The 22,916-nt window shown below is 38.9% G+C and overlaps 1 protein-coding gene across 1 annotated transcript in view; it reads right to left on the bottom strand.

Moving 5' to 3' along the window:
• Positions 1-22,916, bottom strand: part of snd1 (staphylococcal nuclease and tudor domain containing 1) — a 158,907-nt gene that overhangs the window by 15,732 nt on the left and 120,259 nt on the right. Inside the window, exon 18 of the mRNA XM_026209660.1 lies at positions 16,276-16,417. Within this exon, the coding sequence (XP_026065445.1) occupies positions 16,276-16,417 (142 nt within the window). The remainder of the gene's footprint in view (positions 1-16,275; positions 16,418-22,916) is intronic.

Here is a 22,916-nt window from a genome sequence, read left to right as displayed (position 1 = left end):
CAACATCGTTTCTTCAACAATGAAGCCCTGATGGCACTGGCGAGGAAAAGAATAACATTTCCAGCACATACTAAATTACATTAATTTGTTGACAGCCAATGCTCATTGAGATTTGCAGGGCCTAGGATCTGCTGCAAAAACAGAAATAAAATTCGATTAAGACCCACAAATCCTCACCGCTCTAGATCTCGCTTGAGGGGTACGTGTGACCCAAGCAAGCTCTCAAATCAACCAAAAACCAGTAAGGTTTTAATACATCAAAAAGGCTTGAAAGGCCTTTCTAATCAGAATGTCCACTACAGATATTTACTTTTTTCAGCTGTACCATTGCATTCGTTTCTCCCAACAACAGAGCAATCAGTGTAATCGCTGAGGTGTGGGGTTTGCCGGGGTACGGAAATGTGACGGAATGGCCCCACAGTCAGGCATGAAAAATTTTATAGGAGTGCAAAGAGGGAGGGAAAAAAAAGCAAGAGCTGTAATGTGCAACAAACACCAAACATCCCTCCAGGAAAGCTGTTACAAGAAGCCAACTAATGGGCCCGTCTTAAGTTGCTCATTTTCGCCCCCTCCTCCATCGTCATTGGGGTTTTTATGATAACTGTATGCTGGCATCAGAATATTTTCCTTGTATTAAATGAAAAGACAAGGATAAATGTAGGAGAGAGGGCGCGTTTAAAACATGTAGTGGAAATCTACATTCAAGCAACCCTAAGCCTGCATGCTGCTAATTAGCATGATGCCAACTCTAACAGAGCAGCGTTAGCGTGTGAACATATGTTTGTATACGTGTAAGAGGCACAGGGGTAATTTAATGGAAGATTTCCAAAAGGGGTGTGGTTTAAATGCTCTATTTAATTGGCTAACCCACCAGCATCCAGTCTGCTAAACGGTTAATTAGCACATATGGGAAGACACATGCACAAACCTCTCAGCTGATTCTCACACAGCAGAGATATTAGCGGTGTTTTGAGGAGGCAGCAGTTTTTGAGAAGTTAAGGGGGGAGAACGTGGCTGTGTGACTGTGGGTAGAGTAGCATGTCAGATGACGGCCGAACGTGCAGTCTTGATTTATTAGACTAATTTAAAAAGTTTTGCATTTTCTTCGCAGGCAGCAGGGCAGCGAGAGTGTGTTTCCCCAGCTTCGTTCATCCATGCCCCACTTCTAGCCATGAGAGACCTTGCTAAATAATAAATAAGGAGGGGGGTGTCCTCCGTACGAGTTATAAAGGTTTAATGGAGGCAGTGCGTTTAACCCAATTAATCCAAGAAGCACTCAATTAGAAAGCATAGACTGGGCAGAGAAAAAGTCTTTATTATAGACAATGGGTGCTAATTAAAATGAATGCGCTGGCTTATGTGTCAAAGAATGCAGCCCTCAATCCAAACTCTGTTGAAGGGGATAATTCAGTTAAAATGAACATCCAACCATTATTTAATTACCTCATGTCACTTTAAAACCAAATGCTGTCTCAAACACTGAAGCAGAATCATTAAGAAAAACCCTCCTCTGTAGCACTCAAATCAAAAATGGCTTCAGACAACAGGTTTCGCACTTCATTGAGTGACAAAACATGACAACTAATGATTACACTTATGCAAGGTGGCAAATATGATAGGGAAACTACTGAAGGCAGCACAATTTCAGTGGATTAACTAGTTAACCTTTGATCTATTTGCCACACAAAACTATAATTTGACTTTAAAACAGTTTGAATCAAGCACAAGAATCAAATTCTCTGTTTGGAGAAAAGAGTTAAATAGAATGACATGAGGGACAGTTTTCATATTTAATTTCTTGGCGAACTCCCTTTAATTCACATGAGAAAGGGTTAAACAGGGTTTAAAGCAGATCTGAAATGATTGTTTCAAACATAACAAACAAACTATGAAATCAAAATACATTGTATAATTAATATTTGAATTACGAAATGTATAATCATTTATTAAAAAATGATTTATCCACATCAAGCACGTCATTTTTATTTATTTTTTAGTTTTATTCATGTACCTATACAATCTTTAAATCAAAAACATTAACTTCCCATCCACCTTGCAACTACATCTTAAACTCAGATGTTATGTGAAAATAACAATCCAATTACCCATCAAGTCCTGACCTACTTTTTGTTGTTGTTGTTGTCTGAGAAGCGGTTTCATTTGTCACAATAGGGAAGGGAAAATAATTGCAAATTCTGTTTAAGTAGCACTGTGAAAGCACCATAGTGCATTGGTGGTCACTGATGGTACTTAGATATATACTTTAGGAAATGAATATGTATATTTACATTTGGTATGTACTTCAAAAGAACAAGACAACCATGTGGGGAGAAAAAAAAAATACCATGGTTCTTCTATGTTAATCGGAAACTTAATAAAACTCTTGGGGAGACTGTGAATGTATTTCTGTAAATGTGTTTTTGATCTAAAAGTATGCTAACGAGGCCTGCAGTTGTCCATATGGTGTGGGTTCAGGTGTTCAGCCCTGCTTACATTCCCTGTATGCTTCATTACATCCTCCTTGGCTGATATACTGGAGGATATAATGAAGGATTCAGCTTTAATTACGGTGGGGTCAGGTTCTCTAGTGCCTACTGTAAATCTGCAACACTCCCTTGACTGTGTAAGTGTGTGTGTGTGTGTGTTTTCAGTGCATCGTGCATTGCACACAGCTAGCTCCTGGTCCGCGTGTAATGTTAATTAGCACGAGCAGAACAAGTCTCCAGATTTGGATTCACCTCCTGCTCTGATGAGGGATGAGTGAGAGTTATAGAGGACACGAGCTGAGCTTGAGAGAGTCTACTATATGAGATGAAAAGTTCCCTATTCAGATAACACAGTAAGCACAACCGTCAAGGACTCTTAGCTAATGTAAATGTTTAATCTCTAAAGTCAAAGGTTCTCTACATTTAAAAAAAATGCCTCTCTCTCTCTTACACACACCAGGGTTATCTTTTTACATTTTAAATTACTTTTCATTTATGAACTACTTTCCTATTTATTTAACATTTCAGTTTTTTCCTCCATCCTTTTTAGTAATTAAAACTATTATTATATTAAAAATAAGAAAAGTAAAAGTGAAAAATAAAGCATTTTATTATCAATAACAACAATAATACATTTACTTTGTACATTTATGTATTTATCACAACCAAAGCGACATACAATCCATTCAAGGTATACCTTTGATGCAGTTCCTGCATTCCATGGGAAATAAACCATTGACCTTGTAATCAAAAATGTAAAAATTTACATATGCATTATATTATAGAACTATTTTATAATGATTAAATTAATCTAATAATTATATTTTAGCAATTAAATAGTTTAATAAAATATTACTAAATAAAATATATATATTTTTAAGCCTTTCAACCACTAGTTTTCATTTTATTCTTTTATTCTTTACATTGCTGTGTTTTATTTTAACTCATCATAATGCTTTTAAACCAATAGTTTGCTGTGGTTTCATTTTACAATAATAATCAACACACATGTATACATACACCTATAAAACAAGCATGTCTTTGAGTCATGTTTTAAAGGAGTCATGTGATGCTTTTTTAAAAGATCATTATTTTGTGTATTTGGTGTATGTTGACATGCTTTAATGTAAAAAAACAAAACAAAACAAAAAAAAACATTATTTTTCAAATACTGTACATTATTGTATGCCCCGCCTCTCTCAAGTGCGTTGTTTTCTACAAAGTCCCTACACAGTCTTCTCTGATTGACCAACACCCAGTGCATTTTGATTGGCCGAACACCGCAAGCACTCGTCGGAAATGCCTTTTTCCATTATCGTAAGCTTCATCTTTCAAAATAAATGTATTGACAGTTAATAATGTCCTTAGTTTTACCATTGGTTCAAGCCTGAAAGGAGAACAGTGTTGTGTGACAGACACAGTATTGAAGCTCGTATGTGTTTGCAGTACACAAGCCACAGACGTTTAAGACAGCTGACTCCACTGTGACCCTGTCTCTCTCTCTCTCACTCTCTCTCTCTCTCTCTCTCTCACACACACACACACACACACACACACACAAACACACACACGACGCGCAAAACTCCGCACTGGAACATTCAATAGCAAATACTTAAACTAATAACAAAACATACTTACAGTTGCTAATTCAGAAAACCAGATTGCCGTAGCATTGCGTCAACATTTTGGCGGCATTACGTAAATATTTCCACATAGTGATGTAGACATGTGGGGGTGTGTTTGAATGAGCTGTTTAAGGGGGGTGTGGCAGAGTCTTAACTTTGAAAAAGAATATCTATTTGGATTTGAGACTTTACTTTTTGGAACATTACAGATCTTCTTCATGCACCAAGAGCTTGTAACATTACACAGAGAAAGGAAAATTTTAAATTGCGTCATAAGGCCATTTTAAAAATCCAAGTCGAGTTTTCTGAAGTTGTTTTTTCCTGTAGTTTGTATAGGCCTGTTGGCCCTCTTGCTATCAACACAGGAATAATGCCTATCTCAACCTGTCTCTATAACCTATGTCCATCTTGGATGACTAATCCACTGCTGAAACCTTAACATTTCCATTTTCGCCATTCCATTTGAATCACTGTATTCATCACTTGTGTTGAGAAAAGACTCACAGGTTAAGCTGTGAATATTTATAAGAATGTACTTAAAATGTGAGAATCCCGTTCTGCAGAAAAATGGTTAATTTGAATGCTCTCCATCTCAGTTACTCTATGTGTGGATGATTCACTCCTCACAAATGACACACCGTCTTGATATTACATGCTATGAGGGATGAGTGGTGCCTGTACACACATAGCATAGCTTCAAAAAGTACTATAAATAACTCACAGCTGCGTTTATTTGCATTGGAAAGATGAATCTACCATAATCACATCTGGTGGGTCAAACGCTTCCATGCATACCTCACGTTCCCCACAATGCAACTAAGTGGGATCAACCTCTCACTCCGAGCTTTATACACAATTTGAAAACAACAGCTGGAGAAAAAGAGAGAGAAACCCAAAGAGAAAAAAAGGTGATCCCACAGAGACAGGAGAGCATTTCAACAAATATAATGTTTATTCCTTCTCCATAGCCTGAAATTAACCGTTTACTAAGGATAACTTCAATATTATTATGGCTAATGTTCAGAGTTTGGGATCTGAAATAATTAACTCATTCCACATGGTCTGTAACATCCTATTGGCTGTTGATGAGAGGTGTTTTATTACTCTTGAGTGATCAGACTTATTCGATTTCCGTCTGGCAGATGAAACAGTCACATTGAACTGCACTAAAAAAAGAAGGGACCTTCACTTCTAAAGACTGGGGTATCAGAGACTTTTGACTTAAGTAATAACCTAAAACCACCTAGAAAAGCCCTAGGAAGTAGCCTAGCAACCACACAATGTACTAAAGACCTTAGCAGCTTCACGGAAATGCCCTCACTTCCTTTTGAAAATGTTTTGAAATGTGCTGCTATGGCTGTAGCTGAGAGCAAATATGCAAATGCACAGAGAAGAGTGATTAGACCTAATATCATGGTTACTGCAATATTATTCCATGAAATGATTCCTAAAGGGAACAAGACTAAAGAAATTACACAATACCAATATGTCTCCAAATCACCAGAAAATTAGCTACCATTCCAAAGCATAGATACCGCATATGGGTGAATCTCACAAAATTGGCAAACAATAAGCCCTAATAAAAAAACACACACATATATATATATATATATATATATATATATATATATATATTAGAGCCCGACCGATATGGATTTTTGGGGGCCGATGCCGATGCCGATATTAACTCGAAAAGAGCCGATTTATAAGCCGATATTTTGATTTTGAAAATAAACTGGATATTAGACCCATTTCCTATATACTGCACTTACACAACATTCAATAGCAAAATATCTGCCTGTTCTATGTATGTGGGCTGTATAAACCATTTTCCAGAAGAGATTATGTAAAAAAAAAAAAAGCCTTAGATTATAGTCTCAATGACTAAACAATTGCACATCAAAAGTATATATTTTTTAATGGTCAAAAAAACAGTCTGATTTTAAACATTTAACACTTTTACTTTCTTCCAGTTGAAGCTGGTTTTAACAGTCTGTGTGTGTTCTGTAAATAAGTTAAAGTATTTGCAGAAGTAGTCCGACACTTTGCTGCTACAGCATTCACCTTTTTCAGCCATCTGTAGGGCAGAAAGAGACAGAGAAAGAATAAGCATGTGTATTAATAATATCACCATGTATCATTACTCGTGTCATCATTAGAATTAGAATGATAATAAACAGGGATCTCCTACATAGGCAAAAATGAGAAATATATATATTTTTTATTTGTCAACCAATAGGTATTACCTATTACCTACTTCTATTTAACAATATTACAACATTTTCCGGTTATGTCTTTAAAGCTGCTTTGAAACAATCTGTAAAAAATTAAAATAAATAAAATAAAAAAAGCGCTTGTTCAGCTCACATTTATTTACATGTCCCCTCTGGTTAATCATTTCTGACGCACCTACTCGAAGTTGAATGGTTAACGTTAGTGTCATGAACACACCGCTGTCAATTTTGAGAAGAACCACCTTCAATCACGTTAATAGCAAGCATTTAAGGGGCCTGCTAAAAAGGAAGCTATATAAGCGTTAGAATAACATAAGGCTGTAAATATCGAATATTTTAGTAATCGAGTCTATGATAGGCTTTTGTACATTCTGCTGAACAACAGCCTTTAACTGGACTTTTATTTTGACGGGTTGGCGTACATTTACAGTTCTGTGTGTGTGATGTGATGCTGCTTTTACTTAAATCAAACGGTCAAATGCTCATGAAGTGACTGTCAGAGCAGTTCTGGAGATGTTGTTCATGTGTTCACGTGCTTATTTAGTGAGACAGCGGACGCTGAATTCACCGCGAGCTTAATGCGCGCTTACGTGTGTTTAATGAATGAAGAGGCGCTTCTGCAACATTCATTAACAGAGACACGCAGAACATGCAGGATTCATATTTAAACAGACTATTCCGTCTTAATACTTACAGATATTCGTCAATATCGTGATTTGATGTAAGTGCAATGACCTATTTTTAATGAATTCATTCAATAACATAACAGCTGTTGTTTTTTCGAGGCACGCTGTACATAACTTCTAGTCATTGCCCCCCTGCCACAGTTCCCGGTCATTATGTGGGAAACACTGCAGATATATTTAGAATAAGTTAAACGATAACGTTATAGTTTGACATCTTATTAACGTTCGCACTCTTCCACTGATAAACATGGTATTAGCTCCGTGGCTAATCTAATATATAGATTCTAATATAGCAATGCATTAGTGGCTGTAAGTGATGTTACAGAATATTTATAAGTGATAATGATAGGACCGTTAGCTAGAACTACCACATCATTGTATATACAGTGTATGAACTAAATCATTTCACATGAAGAACGACAGACTCACCGTCAAAACAGAAAAAAAATCTCCGTGGCTGGCTTGGCTGATCGCTTTCTTCGCTAGTGGATTTCTGGCGCTGTTGTCAACTCTGGAGCTGCAGAGCTCCCTCTGGTGGGTAAACTATGCAACACTCATAACATGAGTAAAGCATGAGACTCCGTTTCTCATGTTCCATCGGCCGTTATAAACGCCGATGCCGATTTAAATGCAATAAGCTCATATCGGCCGATAATATCGGCCGGCCGATATATCGGTCGGGCTCTAATATATATATATATATATGTTATATACGCGTTATATACGCGTTTGGTCTCGTACTCTATCGCATATGTTGTCAGTGTTGTGCACTTGCTTAGACCTTTGTTGTGATAAACAGTAAAGTACGTTCAGCTGAATTCAATTTCCGTTTTTGTCGGGTTTGAAAAAGATTAGTATACCGCGGCAGCGGTCGCGGCAGCCTTCCAGTTATGCCCTCCTCGTGTGAAGACCGAAGAGTGTAAAGACCATCAACTCTACCGTGCGACTCCACCGTGCAGCGAAATCGGCAGGGGATATAAGTATTTTTTTTGATTAATCGTTTTCCTTTTCCTTGTTTCATTTCTGTTTCAGTTGTTTTTTGTTTATAACCAAATCTTACTATGTGTTTCCAGATCCCTACTATCATTACCACTCGTAAACCATGCAACACACAATGTAGACAGCGCAATCTTAATAAGATTAGTGGACTTGGACTTAATAACCATCCACTGGGTAACTTTTTGAATGAATTAGATGTGTTGCTCTCAACCTTTTCTGAGGATGGTACTCCCCTAGTTATGCTTGGAGATTTCAACATTCATCTAGATAAACCTCTGTTTGCCGATTTCCACACTCTGCTTGCTTTTGATCTCAACCGAGTGTCAACTACTGCTACTCACAAATCAGGCAACCGACTGGACCTTATTTATACGAGACACTGCTCTACTGATCATGTTCTGGTTACTCCACTGCACACGTCGGATCACTTCCTCCTCACTCTTATCCTCAACATGATCCCTGACACATCACTTACCCCTCCACATGTCATCTTTTGACGTAACCTACGCACACTTTCACCCTCCCGGCTATCTGCAATGGTTTCATCTTCACTTCCTTCCCCTAAACTGTTTGCATCTTTGGACGCTAACAGTGCTACTGATACTTTCTGCTCCACTCTTACATCTTGTTTAGACACTGTTTGCCCCTTATCTTCCAGGCCAGCCCGTAACACCCCTTCTGCCCCTTGGTTATCTGATGTTCTACGCGAACACCGTTCTAAGCTTAGAGCTTCTGAAAGGGTGTGGCGCAAGTCCAATAATACTACTGATCTTATTGTGTATCGGTCACTCCTATCTTCTTTCTATGCTAATGTCTCCTCTGCTAAAAGGACATACTACCATAACAAAATTAACAATTCATCTAACTCTTGCATGCTTTTTAAAACATTTTCCTCACTTCTTTGTCCACCTCCTCCTCCTCCTGCTTCATCTCTAATAGCTGACGACTTTGCAATGTTTTTCATTAATACAATTAAACACATTAGTGCACAATTTTATACACCACAATCAGTCAAGCTCATATCACCAGCAAACTTACACTCATTTACATCCTTCTCTTCACTCTCTGAGGCAGAAGTGTCAAAACTCATCCTTTCTAATCACCCTACAACTTGCCCGCTTGATCCAATTCTATATCATCTCCTTCAAGCCATTTCTCCTGAAGTTGTACCTGCACTCACTCACATCATCAACACTTCCCTACACACTGGTGTTTTTCCCTCATCATTTAGACAGGCACGTATAACTCCACTACTTAAGAAACCCAACCTCAACCCATCTCTTTAAGAGAACTAGAGACCAGTTTCCCTTCTTCCTTTTATTGCAAAAACACTTGAACGAGCTGTGTTCAAACAAGTCTCTACATTTCTCACACACAACAATCTCCTTGACAGCAACCAATCTGGCTTCAGAAGTGGACATTCAACTGAGACGGCCTTGCTCTCAGTTGTTGAAGCTCTAAGACTGGCAAGAGCAGAATCCAAATCTTCAGTACTTCTCCTGCTTGATCTGTCCGCTGCTTTTGACACGGTTAACCACCAGATCCTCCTATCAACGCTACTGGCGAAAGGCATCTCAGGAACAACACTTCAATGGTTTGAGTCTTACCTATCAGATAGGTCCTTCAAAGTTTCTTGGAGAGGTGAGGTGTCCGAGTCTCAGCATCTAACTACTGGGTTGCCTCAGGGCTCAGTTCTTGGACCACTTCTCTTCTCTGTCTACATGGCATCGTTAGGTTCTGTCATTCAGAAACATGGCTTTTCATACCACTGCTATGCTGATGACACTCAACTCTACCTCTCATTCCATCCTGATGATCCGACGGTAGCTATTTGCATCTCAGCTTGTCTAACTGACATTTCTTCCTGGATGATGGACCATCACCTTCAACTCAACCTTGCCAAGACAGAACTGCTTGTGATTCCAGCAAACCCATCGTTCCATCACAATTTCACCATCAAGTTAGGCACATCAACCATAACTCCTTCAAAAACAGCTAGAAGCCTTGGAATTATGATTGATGATCAGCTGACTTTCTCAGACCACATTGCTAAAACTGTCCGATCCTGCAGATTTGCTTGATTCAACATGAAGAAGATCAAGCCCTTTCTTTCAGAACATGCTGCACAACTCCTTGTTCAAGCTCTTGTTCTGTCCAGGCTGGACTATTGCAATGCCCTCTTGGCAGGTCTTCCAGCCAATTCTATCAAACCTTTACAATTAATTCAGAACGCGGCAACAAGATTAATTTTTAATGAGCTAAAAAGAATACGTCACACCTCTGTTTATCAATTTGCACTGGCTTCCAATAGCTGCTCGCATAAAATTCAAGGCATTGATGTTTGCCTACAAAACTACCACTGGCTCTGCACCCATTTACCTAAATTCGTTACTTCAGACTTATGTGCCCTCTAGAAGCTTGCGTTCTGCAAGTGAACATCGCTTGATTGTGCCATCTCAAAGAAGCACAAAGTCACTTTTACCGACTTTTAAATTAAATGTTCCCTTCTGGTGGAATGAACTCCCCAACTCAATCCGAGCAGCTGAGTCCTTAGCCATCTTCAACTTGTGAGACTTTTTATAGCACTTATATATCATTGCTCTTTTTGTTGTTTTTGATTGCTTCCACTGTCTTCATCTGTAAGTCGCTTTGGATAAAAGCGTCTGCTAAATGAATAAATGTAAATGTAAATGTAAATATATATATATATATATATATATATATATATATATATATATATATATATATATTTTTTTTTTTTTTTTTTTTTTTTACATAAATATAGTGAAGCCTATTAATAAAACTTTTGTTCTTTGCATTGAGATAATTTTCTTCCCAATATTTCATTAAGAATTTCTTTGCTGAACAGTATTGTAATTCCTGCACTGAGAAAAATACGAGAACCACAACAATGTATTCCAATACAAACACTATATTACAAAAAACTACATAGTTAATTAATTAAAATACTGAGCATAATCACAATAGTTGTGTGATAATCTGTATGTATGAAAATGTTTATGCAAAATATCTAAATGTTTCTAAAATTACTATAAGGAACGCCACCCTTGAAGAGAGAGAGAAAAAAAAAGCACACTGGCCAATGTTCACTCCTCCTCTCAAAGCCATTTGCAGTTACATCTTTATCTCTTTCAAACAGTGATGTTCATTCCCTCTTTTCCTTCCTCTCCAGGTAAAAGCGACAGCCCACGCCAAGCTTAAGGACAAAGCCACATGTCACACTGACACCGGGGCGGCACGTGGTGATGTGGGCTGGCCCACCTGCCCACTCGTCTCATTAAACATTCATTGGCAGGTGGATGGGGTCCACTCTGCAAGGATAAGGGTAGTATTAAAGAATTTCACTTCTCCTCCCAGCACTCGTGATTGACTCTGAGCGGGAGACGGGGCGGATGAGCCCCAGTGGGGTGGGAATGGGGTGAAAGACAGAAGGAACAACCTCGACAAGAGAAAAGATTCACCCGCTGCATATCTACAGGCTTCTACAGCTGCTTATGCCGTTACATTCGGTCAAACAAACAGAGACAAGAGAAATGAAAAGCCTCTGTTCAGCAGTGGGGCGACGGAAATGTAACAAAAACTTGTACATACACATGGACACACATAAACAGGGATAAAGACACAAAACAATCCCAGGGTCCTTCAAAATGTGCCCCGTTTTGGTGCTTGGATGGCACAGGGGTGTCACAGCAATCAGTGCCCGGTGCTAAATTACAGCTCTGTGATTTCAAAGCCATTGTGAAGGGAGGGCAGGGGCAGCATCTGTGTCTTTCTCCTCTCATCGCACAGGCGGTGGGTGAGATTTTGACTGGGTTTTGATTGCAAGTTTCCAAATATACCCAATAAAGCCCTACTGTGCTCCAGGCTTGGAGGCGTGCAAAGCACCTTTTTGGTTTCTGCTTTGTTAAAAGTGGTCATAGGAAAGGCAATTTGGCTACCTGCTTCATAATATATCAAAGCTTCAATAGTGCTTCATAAAGCCACAAGCTCTGAAAGTTGCATTTATTGCAATTCTATAATTTGTTATGCAGAGATTAGGCCTATTTTCCCTCCAGCTCAAAGTGCTTTATAATCACCACTCTTCAAATCTTGGGCCTATATATACTCACACATAACACTTTTTTGACATGTTGGGAGTTATATCTTTCACTTGGATGTTATACGTTTCCTGAGTAAATACAGCTGGAAAAAAACTAAATCTGTATGTCTTCATTCAGGCTTCAAAGCAATAAAACAACTAATTAACATCTTTAAAAAAAAATCCTGAATCAAAGTCGGAACATTACAGACACAATTACCTAAAGCCTCTATAAATCTTCAGAACGGGCAAACAGGAGATGTTCAGACGACACTCGAGTCCTAATCAAGAGTGCTTCACACTGCGGCTCTCACCTCTATGCCTACAGACTCCCCTCCAGTGCTGAAATCAATACAAAGTACCAGCGTTCGCCCCCCCTTAATTAAATCAATATCAAAGCATCGTTTCCAGTCACTCCATTTGTGAAGCGCAGCCAACGAAAGAGGATGATGGCTTTGGTGAATGTTTATGGGAACAGTGAGTACAAATTTAGGCAACGCTGAAGAAAAAGAAAAAACAATTCCCAGTGGGATGGCCTTCATCAGGTGTAAAACAGCTGTTGCATGTAAGGGTGAGTAGTGGTGGATGTGTATAAACTGGCACCTGTTAAGGGAACCACTCGAGTCATTAAGCAGTGTGCCAGAGACAGCCCCTTTACCCTCACCAGCCAAACTAATACCACAACTGCCCAACACACTCATGAACCTGAATTATCAGACAGATGTACAGTATCATCACAGTCTCTGTTGGTTACAGGCAAGAAATTAAGACGGGGGAAAAAAAAACAACGGGGGCATTTATATTAAAATATATAATAAAATATTATTATATATATATATTAACACACACAAATACACAAGATGTGAAGTTGCAATGTTATACAATAAAAAAAATACTATTTATATAATATAAATATTATATAAATATATCTAAAAATTTAGGGCAGAAAGAATCTACAATACTATTTTGATTTTATACAGTAATTAAAAATGTAAATTCAACATTTTACCGATATACAAAATTGATATAAAATATACATTTAGGGTGGAAAAATCGACAATACTATTTAGTTGTTATACAGCAATTAAAAAAGTATGTTTAATAATAATTATGAATATTTTAAAAAATCAGGGCAGAGGGAAATGACATTTTTTAAGTTTCCTGCCATTTTTCTTTTTTCTTTCTTCCTTTATTTTAATGACAGTTCCGGAAAGTAACAAGTGCAGGAAAAAATTGTATCAAACAAAAATAAAACCAGGAAACAAACCTGACATAAATAATTATACTCAACGCAAACTGACACATAATTATCCTCCCAAATATCTACACAAGGTGACAAGCCCATCTCTGCTATGAATTAGTTTCCACCAGCTGAAGACAAACAGCAGTCATGCGACTGTTGCAGATGTGTTTGCTGATGCTGATGGCCAGACTAATCTGTCAGTGCGGGTAACCAAAAGTGTTCATTACTTCACTGAGGTTTCAGTTCCACAACTACACAGCACGCCCACCCTAGAGAGAAATTACACACGGCCTCTGGAGATACACACAGACGTTTGCCCAAGGAATTCCATTTCACTACTGATCCCACACTTTGAGTAATTAAATCTAACTAATTAAAGAACACAGACAAAAGAATTGATAGAGACACACACGCAGAGAGCTTTTCCCTGCTCCGCATGGGGTGCTGGAAACCGGAGATGTTAGCAGGGCGATTTGTGGGTGTTTGGAGTCTTTTAAATGATGTCGTGAGCTGAGCTCATCACAGCATCGGTCTGTGTATTAACAGCAGACTGCACAGTGCTCAAAAGAGATGGCAGCTTTAGCCCTGTAATGCCACAAAATCAATCGGAGCTGTTTATTTTCACTCGACACGACACTGTATAAGAGCCTCCGTTTGAGTCGCAGGGAAAAATAACTATGCAGAGGTTACAGACGTGTTCAGATAACTGATCGAATCTTGAACTGATCTGTTATTTACACTGACATAATAACAGTGGCCAAACACATGTTGCAGACATGTGACTGGATGGAATTACTGCAATATTCCATACGTCTCTTCAGAACTGGTCTGAAGTTGTCAGAAATCATGGATCGAGAGTTGCATGCCTCCTTCCTGAAGCTCATGTTCTGGTTAATTGAATGCAGTACCATTTTCACGATAAAAAGTGAACGTGTGAATCTAAGAATCCAGTTTTGTAATATACTTATGAATGTGATCAGTATTCCTCTATTCACACTTGTTCATAAATCAGACCCTCAAACAGACTCCTGACATCCACACTGGATTTCCATCTGTTTTCTCACAGTGATGACTTTCATCTTTTAATATGATTTGAATATATGAAACGCAAATGATATGAAACTCCAACACTACTTTCTGCAAGACCACCATTAGGGAAGAAAGAGGAATTATTAGATGCAAGATTTGTAGACATAAAAAGTTATGTCATAATCAAAAGGCACGTCTTCAAAGTTTTTATGAAAATCGTGCCTGCCCCGTTCGGATTTTCCTGTCTTTCTGAAGTTATTGTGAGAAACTGGTAATGAAATTGCAAAGCGACTGGCTCGTAGGTTTTTATAGGGCTTTGCTTTGAAGTGCTCTACAAGGAATGGGACCTCCTTTACGCAGTATGGAGAGAGTGTGAGAGGGAGAAAGAGGAATGACTTTCAGCTGAAAATAACAATCCCGTTTCCCTAACGAGCACATCTCACTCTCTCTCCATCTCCAAACCTCTCAGTGGAAAACACTGGCCAATTAAACAAGGGAAAAGATGCATACTTGCTGGTTTTTCTGCTAAAATCAAAAAGGCATTAAAAAGGCAACACAACAAAAAAGCTAAAACAGTGCAAAGCTGCAAACATTCTGCATTTTCAGCTCAGCATTTTTCCGGATTGCCTATTTCCTGTTTTGCATCTCATATCTCCCTCCGTTTTTGCACTATATTTGCTGTGACCTGCTTTTCTCTTGCAGCTAAACAGATCACCTGAATAATTACCTCACAAAGCACTGTGTATTCATTGATGTGATGGTTACTAGGAGTGGCACAGCTGTCTTCACCTCCTCTCAGGGCAACCTGCCGGGGTTAAAGTTCATCTGAGGAGCTAAAGTGATAAATTGAGGGTGGCCAGTATCTCACTCTTTTCGCTAACATTTTCCCTTAGTTATTTTTAAATGTTTTTCGGCACTTGCAGGTCTCTGAGATGGAGTTATTTGAAGCCAAAAGGGACAATAAAAGTGATAGGACTGTCACGCTCTTGGCCACGCAAGCCACAGATTTATTCTAAATTCATGCAAATTAATTACTTTGTAAATTAAAATGCGTTTAGAGACAACTGAGGTCAATTTTATGGTCCTGCTCATAAACACGTACTGAGACCCTAATTATGCAACAAACAACAGTGTGTGCTCATAATTACGATCTTTCTTCTGGTCCTAGTGTGTGTGCACGTGTATGCAGGAATATGTAAAAATATGAGAAATAAAGTGAGTTTGTTTACTAAAACAGCTCAATGAACCTCAAGACGTTTGCCCTGCTGTGGACTAGGTCACTACTAAGGGCGATTTAAATGTCATGTTTAATGACTAGATGCGATCACACTGAGCAGAGAGATCACTCAGGGCATTTAGAGGACAACGCACACTACCTGCAATGTTTCCTAACTAGAATTTGCTGGAGCGGCTACATTTAATAATCATCATATCTGGAGTCTGAAGAAAGCCCTTCAGGTATGATGTCATAATCATGGCTGGTTGAATGCGGAGTTGGACGCCCATTAGCGTAAAACCCTGAGAGTCCGTCATCTAAACATAACAAAGGAAGCCAATTTAAATTGTGTGATTCAGAAAGCTTTTTTTTTTACTGATGACGGTTTAATCCAAATAGAATGGCATGCGGAAGCATACCCATTTACAGTTGCGGAATGTGACTTTCTGCATTATGGTATCTTTCCCATTTTTTTCCCTCTCATCATTTTAAGCCAATCGCGTGAGCCATTATTGTGTCACATGACTGAACACTCTGGAGCTGCAGGACAATGATATGAAAATACGGACAGACAGATGTGCAACGAGAGTGTACACTAACACAAAAGCAACTATTCTGAGCCATGACATCATTTTTAAAAATGAGGTCAGCAACTCACCGGTCTCCACATCCTGTGCATAGAAGTGCAGTCCGTCTGTGATTTCGGTGACATAGACGGCACGGTATTTTGCCACACGTTCCTTCTCCTCTGTGAGCTGAGCCACCTCTTCTTTTGGTTTCTCTTCATAATTGGCCCAGAGCTGTCGATAAACACATTTTCCAGTTTAAAACAGGATCTATAATTACCAATACACCACAGCCACATTGCAACCCATTTGACTTTATTAACTAAATGGGGTTAATTTTGACTTCATGTTCATTTAAACCTATTAACACCTCAGACCGAACAAGATCAGATCGGTTTAATCCACTGGCATCAGTTTAAACACGGTTTGTTGATAATCCCTTTGCATTCACATGATTGGTTGGTAACCCATTTATCCACCCATGAGAAGGTCACAATGACCTCTGCACTTCATATGGAAGACAGGACGGAATTGGCTAAATCTGAGCAAAACCACAAGAGACAGAGGGCAGAGAATCATGCAGCAAGAGCGAGCTCACTAAGACTTGTGGTTGCAAATCACAAATTCGAGTGCGGATTTCAGCAACGTGCCAACAAGAAGGACGAGAAGTTCCACTTCATCAATGCTTTATGAAATGTCAAGAAAAGCGTCCCCGCGTGCAGTTGAAGCAGTTTGTTTTGCTTACTAAGTGCATGAATTACAGACACAAATTAACCAACTGCCCCTTATTTCATTTTGGAGGCTTTATTAGCAAATGATGTTCATCAGCTATTAAAGTTTTCCCCGTTATTCCATTTTTTTTTTTTTTCTCACACAAAGAGCAGGAGGCAGTTAATTACAAACCAGACTTTTATATGCGCTTCCTCACGGTGCTGGTTTTAACTAATTATGTCCACCAGGACTGCAAGGCCGCCATTTACAGGCCAATCTCAGCACTAGACTGTGAATTACCATATATGTATGTAATACAGCTGGTGACATGCAGTAAGCCTTGAAAACCCAGCCACCAAATGATAAACTACAGGGTTAAACTACCCAATTACATCTGATTACTTCCCTCCGAGAAGTGACGAAAACGACGGAACATGGCGGTAAATGATTCCTTGGGGAAAACTGCAGGGTTAATGAAGATTTAAACATGTCATGCTCTGCAAACCACTCCACAGCAAGGGCGCTAGTCTAACCCCACTACCCACAATGCCCTGGCACAGTAACACAAAGTTATAATCAAACCTGGAGGAACAATTGCAGTCACCCAGATTTGAGTGTCAACATTTGTTATAGTGCCGACTGTCAATGCCACTTCTGGCACAGCAGAGGTCAGGTGATCTCTGACACGCACCGTAGAGGCAAGGGCACTTGAGACACGCGTGAACGGGCGGACATATGCAGAAACCCACTTTCATGTATCCTCCGCTGCAAAAGCACAAAAGCAGCCACAAACACACACAATGACTCAAAGAGACACACTGCACCCTGGGCAAATGACCTTCTGTGAGCAACCAACCATTCTTGTTTGTTCCACATGAGTGCAGGTATACGACTGCTGCTGGGCGGGGTTATGAAGAGAAAGGATTTGTGATGTATTCTGTCATTGACCTGCCTGTGGCCTAAATCCATAGCAATAAGCCACAAAAAAACAAGTGCGACAGAGACGAAACTAGTGAAACGACAGCTTTGTTGCACGCTAGCCACAATGATCAAATGACAAAACACAATTGGCAGACATCTAAAGATGCAGAAACATGAGCGTCTAACGTGGGGTAATGAGAGACTCTGATTGGATGAGCTTGTTAGAAACCATGGTAAAATTCTGATAAACACACAGCGCCCATAGAGGATACAGATGTCACAGTTATACTCATTCAAGTCACTGTAAATGTCAACAGTAACCAAGAGTTCACAGTACCTTCTGTGTTAATGTTAATGTTATCAATTGTAAAATTAAAATAATTTCATATGAATTCAAATTAAGTTCTCTTTTCAAATGGCTGACACTACTGGGGGTTTTTGTAAAAAAAAAAAAAATCCTTTACAATGTCAAAATTTATCCAAACCCACATAGAAAATCATCAAATAATAATGACATTTTTTGCAGAAATAACAGGGAAAGAAAAGCTTATCTGAGTTAAAAACAGTAATCGAATGAGGGCAAATGGGGGACAGGAATATGATTCTATATATTAATGTTTTTAAAATAATATTAAATCATGATAGTTTATTACTAATAATAAAAGTAATTGTTTATTAAACAGATTTTTATTTATAAAATAAACCACTTAATTTTAAAGAGTGAAGATTTAAGGCCATGACCTTTGCTGAAGTCACTATAATGATGCATGCTATTGAGTGGTTTAATGCTTTATTAGTAGTATCAGTCATTGGATTCAGTTCAAGATTATTTTGTATAGCGCTTTTCACAATACAAATCGTTCCAAAGCAGCTTTACAGAAAATTAAGTTTCTACAATACATTTAGTAGCAGTTTGTCAGTGGTGACTGTGAATTGAATTGAATAGTATCAGCCATTGTAAGCAGCAGTTTTAGTCAACACTATATTAGTGTGTCTGTTGTACTGAGCACTCAAGAAGAGGTCAGATTTCTCTTCAGGGACTAAAGATACAGCAGAGTTACATTCATAAAAACTGCCTCTCACACACCGTGTTCAGGGAAGGGGGCCATTCCAAACGCTGATGAAACGTGACAGCGTGTCAATTCCATTAGAGTGTGTTCCACCCAGTGAGAGCGAATCCCCATCAACACCCAGAGTGCACACACAAACACACAGGGCCCAAGGGAAAGAATCAAACGTAAAGTCCCAGTTCATACCCGAACATACGGAATTTCACCTGCCAAATGAATCTACATCCAAGAGAGTGATATGCATCAAACACTATAGTGAGATAGGAAGGAGAACTACAATACCCATAAGTCACTGCACCCGTGGCAGGTAACCAGACTGTCTTATTTCAACAAACATAAAATGAAGTAAAACTTGGCCTTTTTTTATTTTTTATAAAGGCTTTTATTGTCACACAGTCATCTAATAATGCTTATTAATCAAATTATACTTGGTAAATCAATTTAGCGTCCATTATATTAATAATGAAGGCACCTTTGGAATTAAAGCTCATTAATTCAAGAGAAGCCTCATTTTGATACTTCTATGTTAGACATAATGGCACGGCACACTCACACAACACACCATACACATACATCTTTCACAAAGCCCACTTAAACTCAGGAACTGGTGAATAAATTGGACAGTTGGAATAAGAAAATAATTTGTCAGCAGTGTGTACCTGAAAATATCAGATTGAAGAGATTCACTGGCCATTAGCAGTGTATAAAGACTTTTAACTTTTATTTTCTCTCCATTCCAGGACAAATACAGTACAGGAATAACCAGATGGTTAATTAAACTCTGAGAATATCTGCATGCAATTGTGCTTCAGTTCTTCAAAGTGAAATGATTCACATTTCTTAAGAGGACATAGTTCAGTAAATCTGTCTAGCTGTCTGGAGACTTTTTTCCATTGTAATACTTGGATAAAAGTGACTGAAGTCAACATTAAACATCTGAAACAGTTTATTAGAGAAAATTCGAACTGAATGGTAATTTGATGAAAATGGTATAATTTATTAGTCTCAACGGGTTGGAAACACACAGATGGTGACTGGGATGTGGAGGCTGAAGGTCAAGTTCATCCTCAAAAGCAAGTGAACAAAACAATAGAATACAGGCACCACAAGAAAATCTGAATGGTAATCGGAGAGGAGGGATACATCATCAGGGTGTTTAAGCGGAGTCAATTAAGTTCTACGACCCATGATGCCAGTCTGCTCGATTCGTCTGTGCATATTGATGAAGCTATTAGGAGTATGGAATGACTAACAAGACAGATATGCCTTTATGTCGAATGCTTTTTTTTTAACACTAGAATAAACACTTACATTTGCAGATGGATATGCAGTCTTTATACATTATCAAACCAATGATTCAACCACTGCAGAAATGCAATGCAAATGCAACAACCCTTATAAAGATACAAGTAGGTGACCACAAGAGAATGATCCAAACAGAAAAGGTTTTGTCAAAGCTGTTTCACATTTTTCAGGATGAAATTGAATTTATATTTAGGTGTGGAGGAACTCTAGAATCTGGGGGTCATTTTTAAGCCTAGCTAACGTATGACATTTATCTCCAATCCCCTTCCATCTACACTTAAATATAATAACCCAAATTAAAGGCCGTTTACAGATTTCTACATATGCTATTAAAACTAAAATATATTTAAAGATTTTAATAAAAATTCAGCATTTAATAAATAAATAAATTGACATTTACATAAAAAACTATATATATATATATATTTTTTTTTTTTTTTTTTTTTTCTAAAAAAATCTATGTGCCATGATGAGATAATGGCATATTGAGAGACAGTCAACCACATCCTGAAGGGTCTATTTTTATTAGCATAATATGAGATTAATGAATTAACCATTAAATAAGTGCAAGTATTCAGTGCACCTTCCAGAATAAAATGATTGCACTGGATAAATATGTGCCCGTTTCCTGTGTCGCTCCTTTAATGTGCAATGTCCCATTTATCAACACCAGAGTGCACAGCTTTTAAGCACTGCCTTAAAACAATGTGTTTTTTATATAAATACAAAAACTGAATCGATACTGCTTAACAATATACATAAAAGCAGGCAGAATGCAATCCTATTCTGTTCGCAACTCAAATATGAAGCCAATTAGTATGCAAGGCAAAGTGCACCCTTAGACTGGGGTAAGGGGAGGGAGAGAGGGAGAGAGAGAGAGAGAGAGAGAGAGAGAGACAGAGAGAGGAGAGCAAGAGAGAGCAAGAGAGAGAGGGGGGAAAGAAAATCAATATGAAAAGATCCATGAATGACAACAGCACCGAGCCTTACTCTTTTGAACTCCTCCTGACTGACATTTAACAGCTACAACCTCTGACCCCAGCACACACTCAAATCTAAGCAGGACATAGGATCCAGCTGCAGTTAATGACAGAAATGTTTTGCTACTGTGCATGCTAATAAGACCTATATATGGAGCCAGAAGAGTCTCAATAAAGATAAATGCACACACTACAGTCACATATGCACACATTGGATTCATACATGCACACACATAATTCATATATACACACACAGGATACACAAATGCACACACAAAATTTAAAAAGCACAGAAGATTCACAAATGCATACAAAATTCAGAAATGCACACAAAATTCAGAAATACACACACAATTCAGAAATGCAAACAACATTTACAAATGCACTCAAGATTCACAAATGCACAGGACAAGATTCAAAAATGTATTTCTGATGCACACACACATATATCTTGATTTACAAACTGCTTGCGGTCTGTGAACTTCACTGCATTTGTGTGTGAATTTTGAGACTCCCTTGACTTGGCTCGACACACAAATGCCTTTTTTTAAACAGGGAATGATCTGCAACCAATCAGGTATCTCCCTTGTTTTAGCCAATCACAAGAATGCACCCCACGTGGGGGATTGTTTACTTATAAGCCAATCAGCGAACGACTCACTTTCCTCACGCAGCGAACGACTCACTTTCCTCAGCGAACGACTCACTTACCTCACACAGCCGGCGACTCACTTTGCGCAGCCAGAGACCCACTTTGCGCAGCGAACGACTCACTATCCTCATGAGTCACGCAGCGAACGACTCACTTTCCTCACCCAGCGAGCGACTCACTTTCCTCAGCGAACGATTCACTTTCCTCACGAGTCACGCAGCGAACGACTCACTTTCCTCACCCAGCGAGCGACTCACTTTCCTCAGCGAACGATTCAATTTCCTCACGAGTCATGCAGCGAACGACTCACTTTCCTCACCCAGCGAGCGACTCACTTTCCTCAGCGAACGATTCACTTTCCTCAAGCAGCGAAGTTGAGCGAACGATTCACTTTCCTCACGCAGCGATCAACTCACTTTCCTAAGGCCTGGTTCACACGGGACGATTTTAAAATTGTCGGCAGATTTTCCAAACCTGAGAGACCCCACACACGGCGATAAAAAATCACGGGTCTAACAGTTTTGGTCGCTCCGTGTGTGGTGTGCAGCCACACGGCAATATCAACACATCACACACGAACCGATTTGACTCCCGAGCATTCCCAGGTCAGACGGGAAATCTCGCAAAATCCCTCGAGATCAAACGTGACTTTAGAGTAAACAATCATGGCGGACAAAGAGGATGCAGTGGCCACTGGCCATAGAAAAGGCGATGGTCAAAGAGGTGGAGACGACGCGAGCATGGACTATACTTGCTATATCATGATATGGAGATAAGTTGTTGTTTTATCTCATAGAAATGTTGTTACGTACTACACAGATTAATAACCGTTGAAATAAACGTTCATATATTAGTTTCCATGTACTCTGGTGGACTGCAGTTGTGGATGTAGTTATGCCCATCGACTTTATTTGTATTTGTTATATTATATACGGTGGCTGTTTTGATTTTGTTTCCCGGTACTATCACTGCCTCGTCACCTCGCTGTCTGATTGGCTACACGCCACAGTCCACAGGCTGCGTGATTGTTTGTCCTCGGGGGACACCACACACGAGAAGAAATCGGGCAAAATAAATCCAACATGTTGGATATC

Source organism: Carassius auratus, chromosome 29 (assembly GCF_003368295.1).
Source record: "Carassius auratus strain Wakin chromosome 29, ASM336829v1, whole genome shotgun sequence".
Lineage (NCBI taxonomy): Eukaryota > Metazoa > Chordata > Actinopteri > Cypriniformes > Cyprinidae > Carassius > Carassius auratus.
Note: the sequence above shows the minus strand (reverse complement) of the source record. Positions and strands in the feature narration are given on the sequence as shown.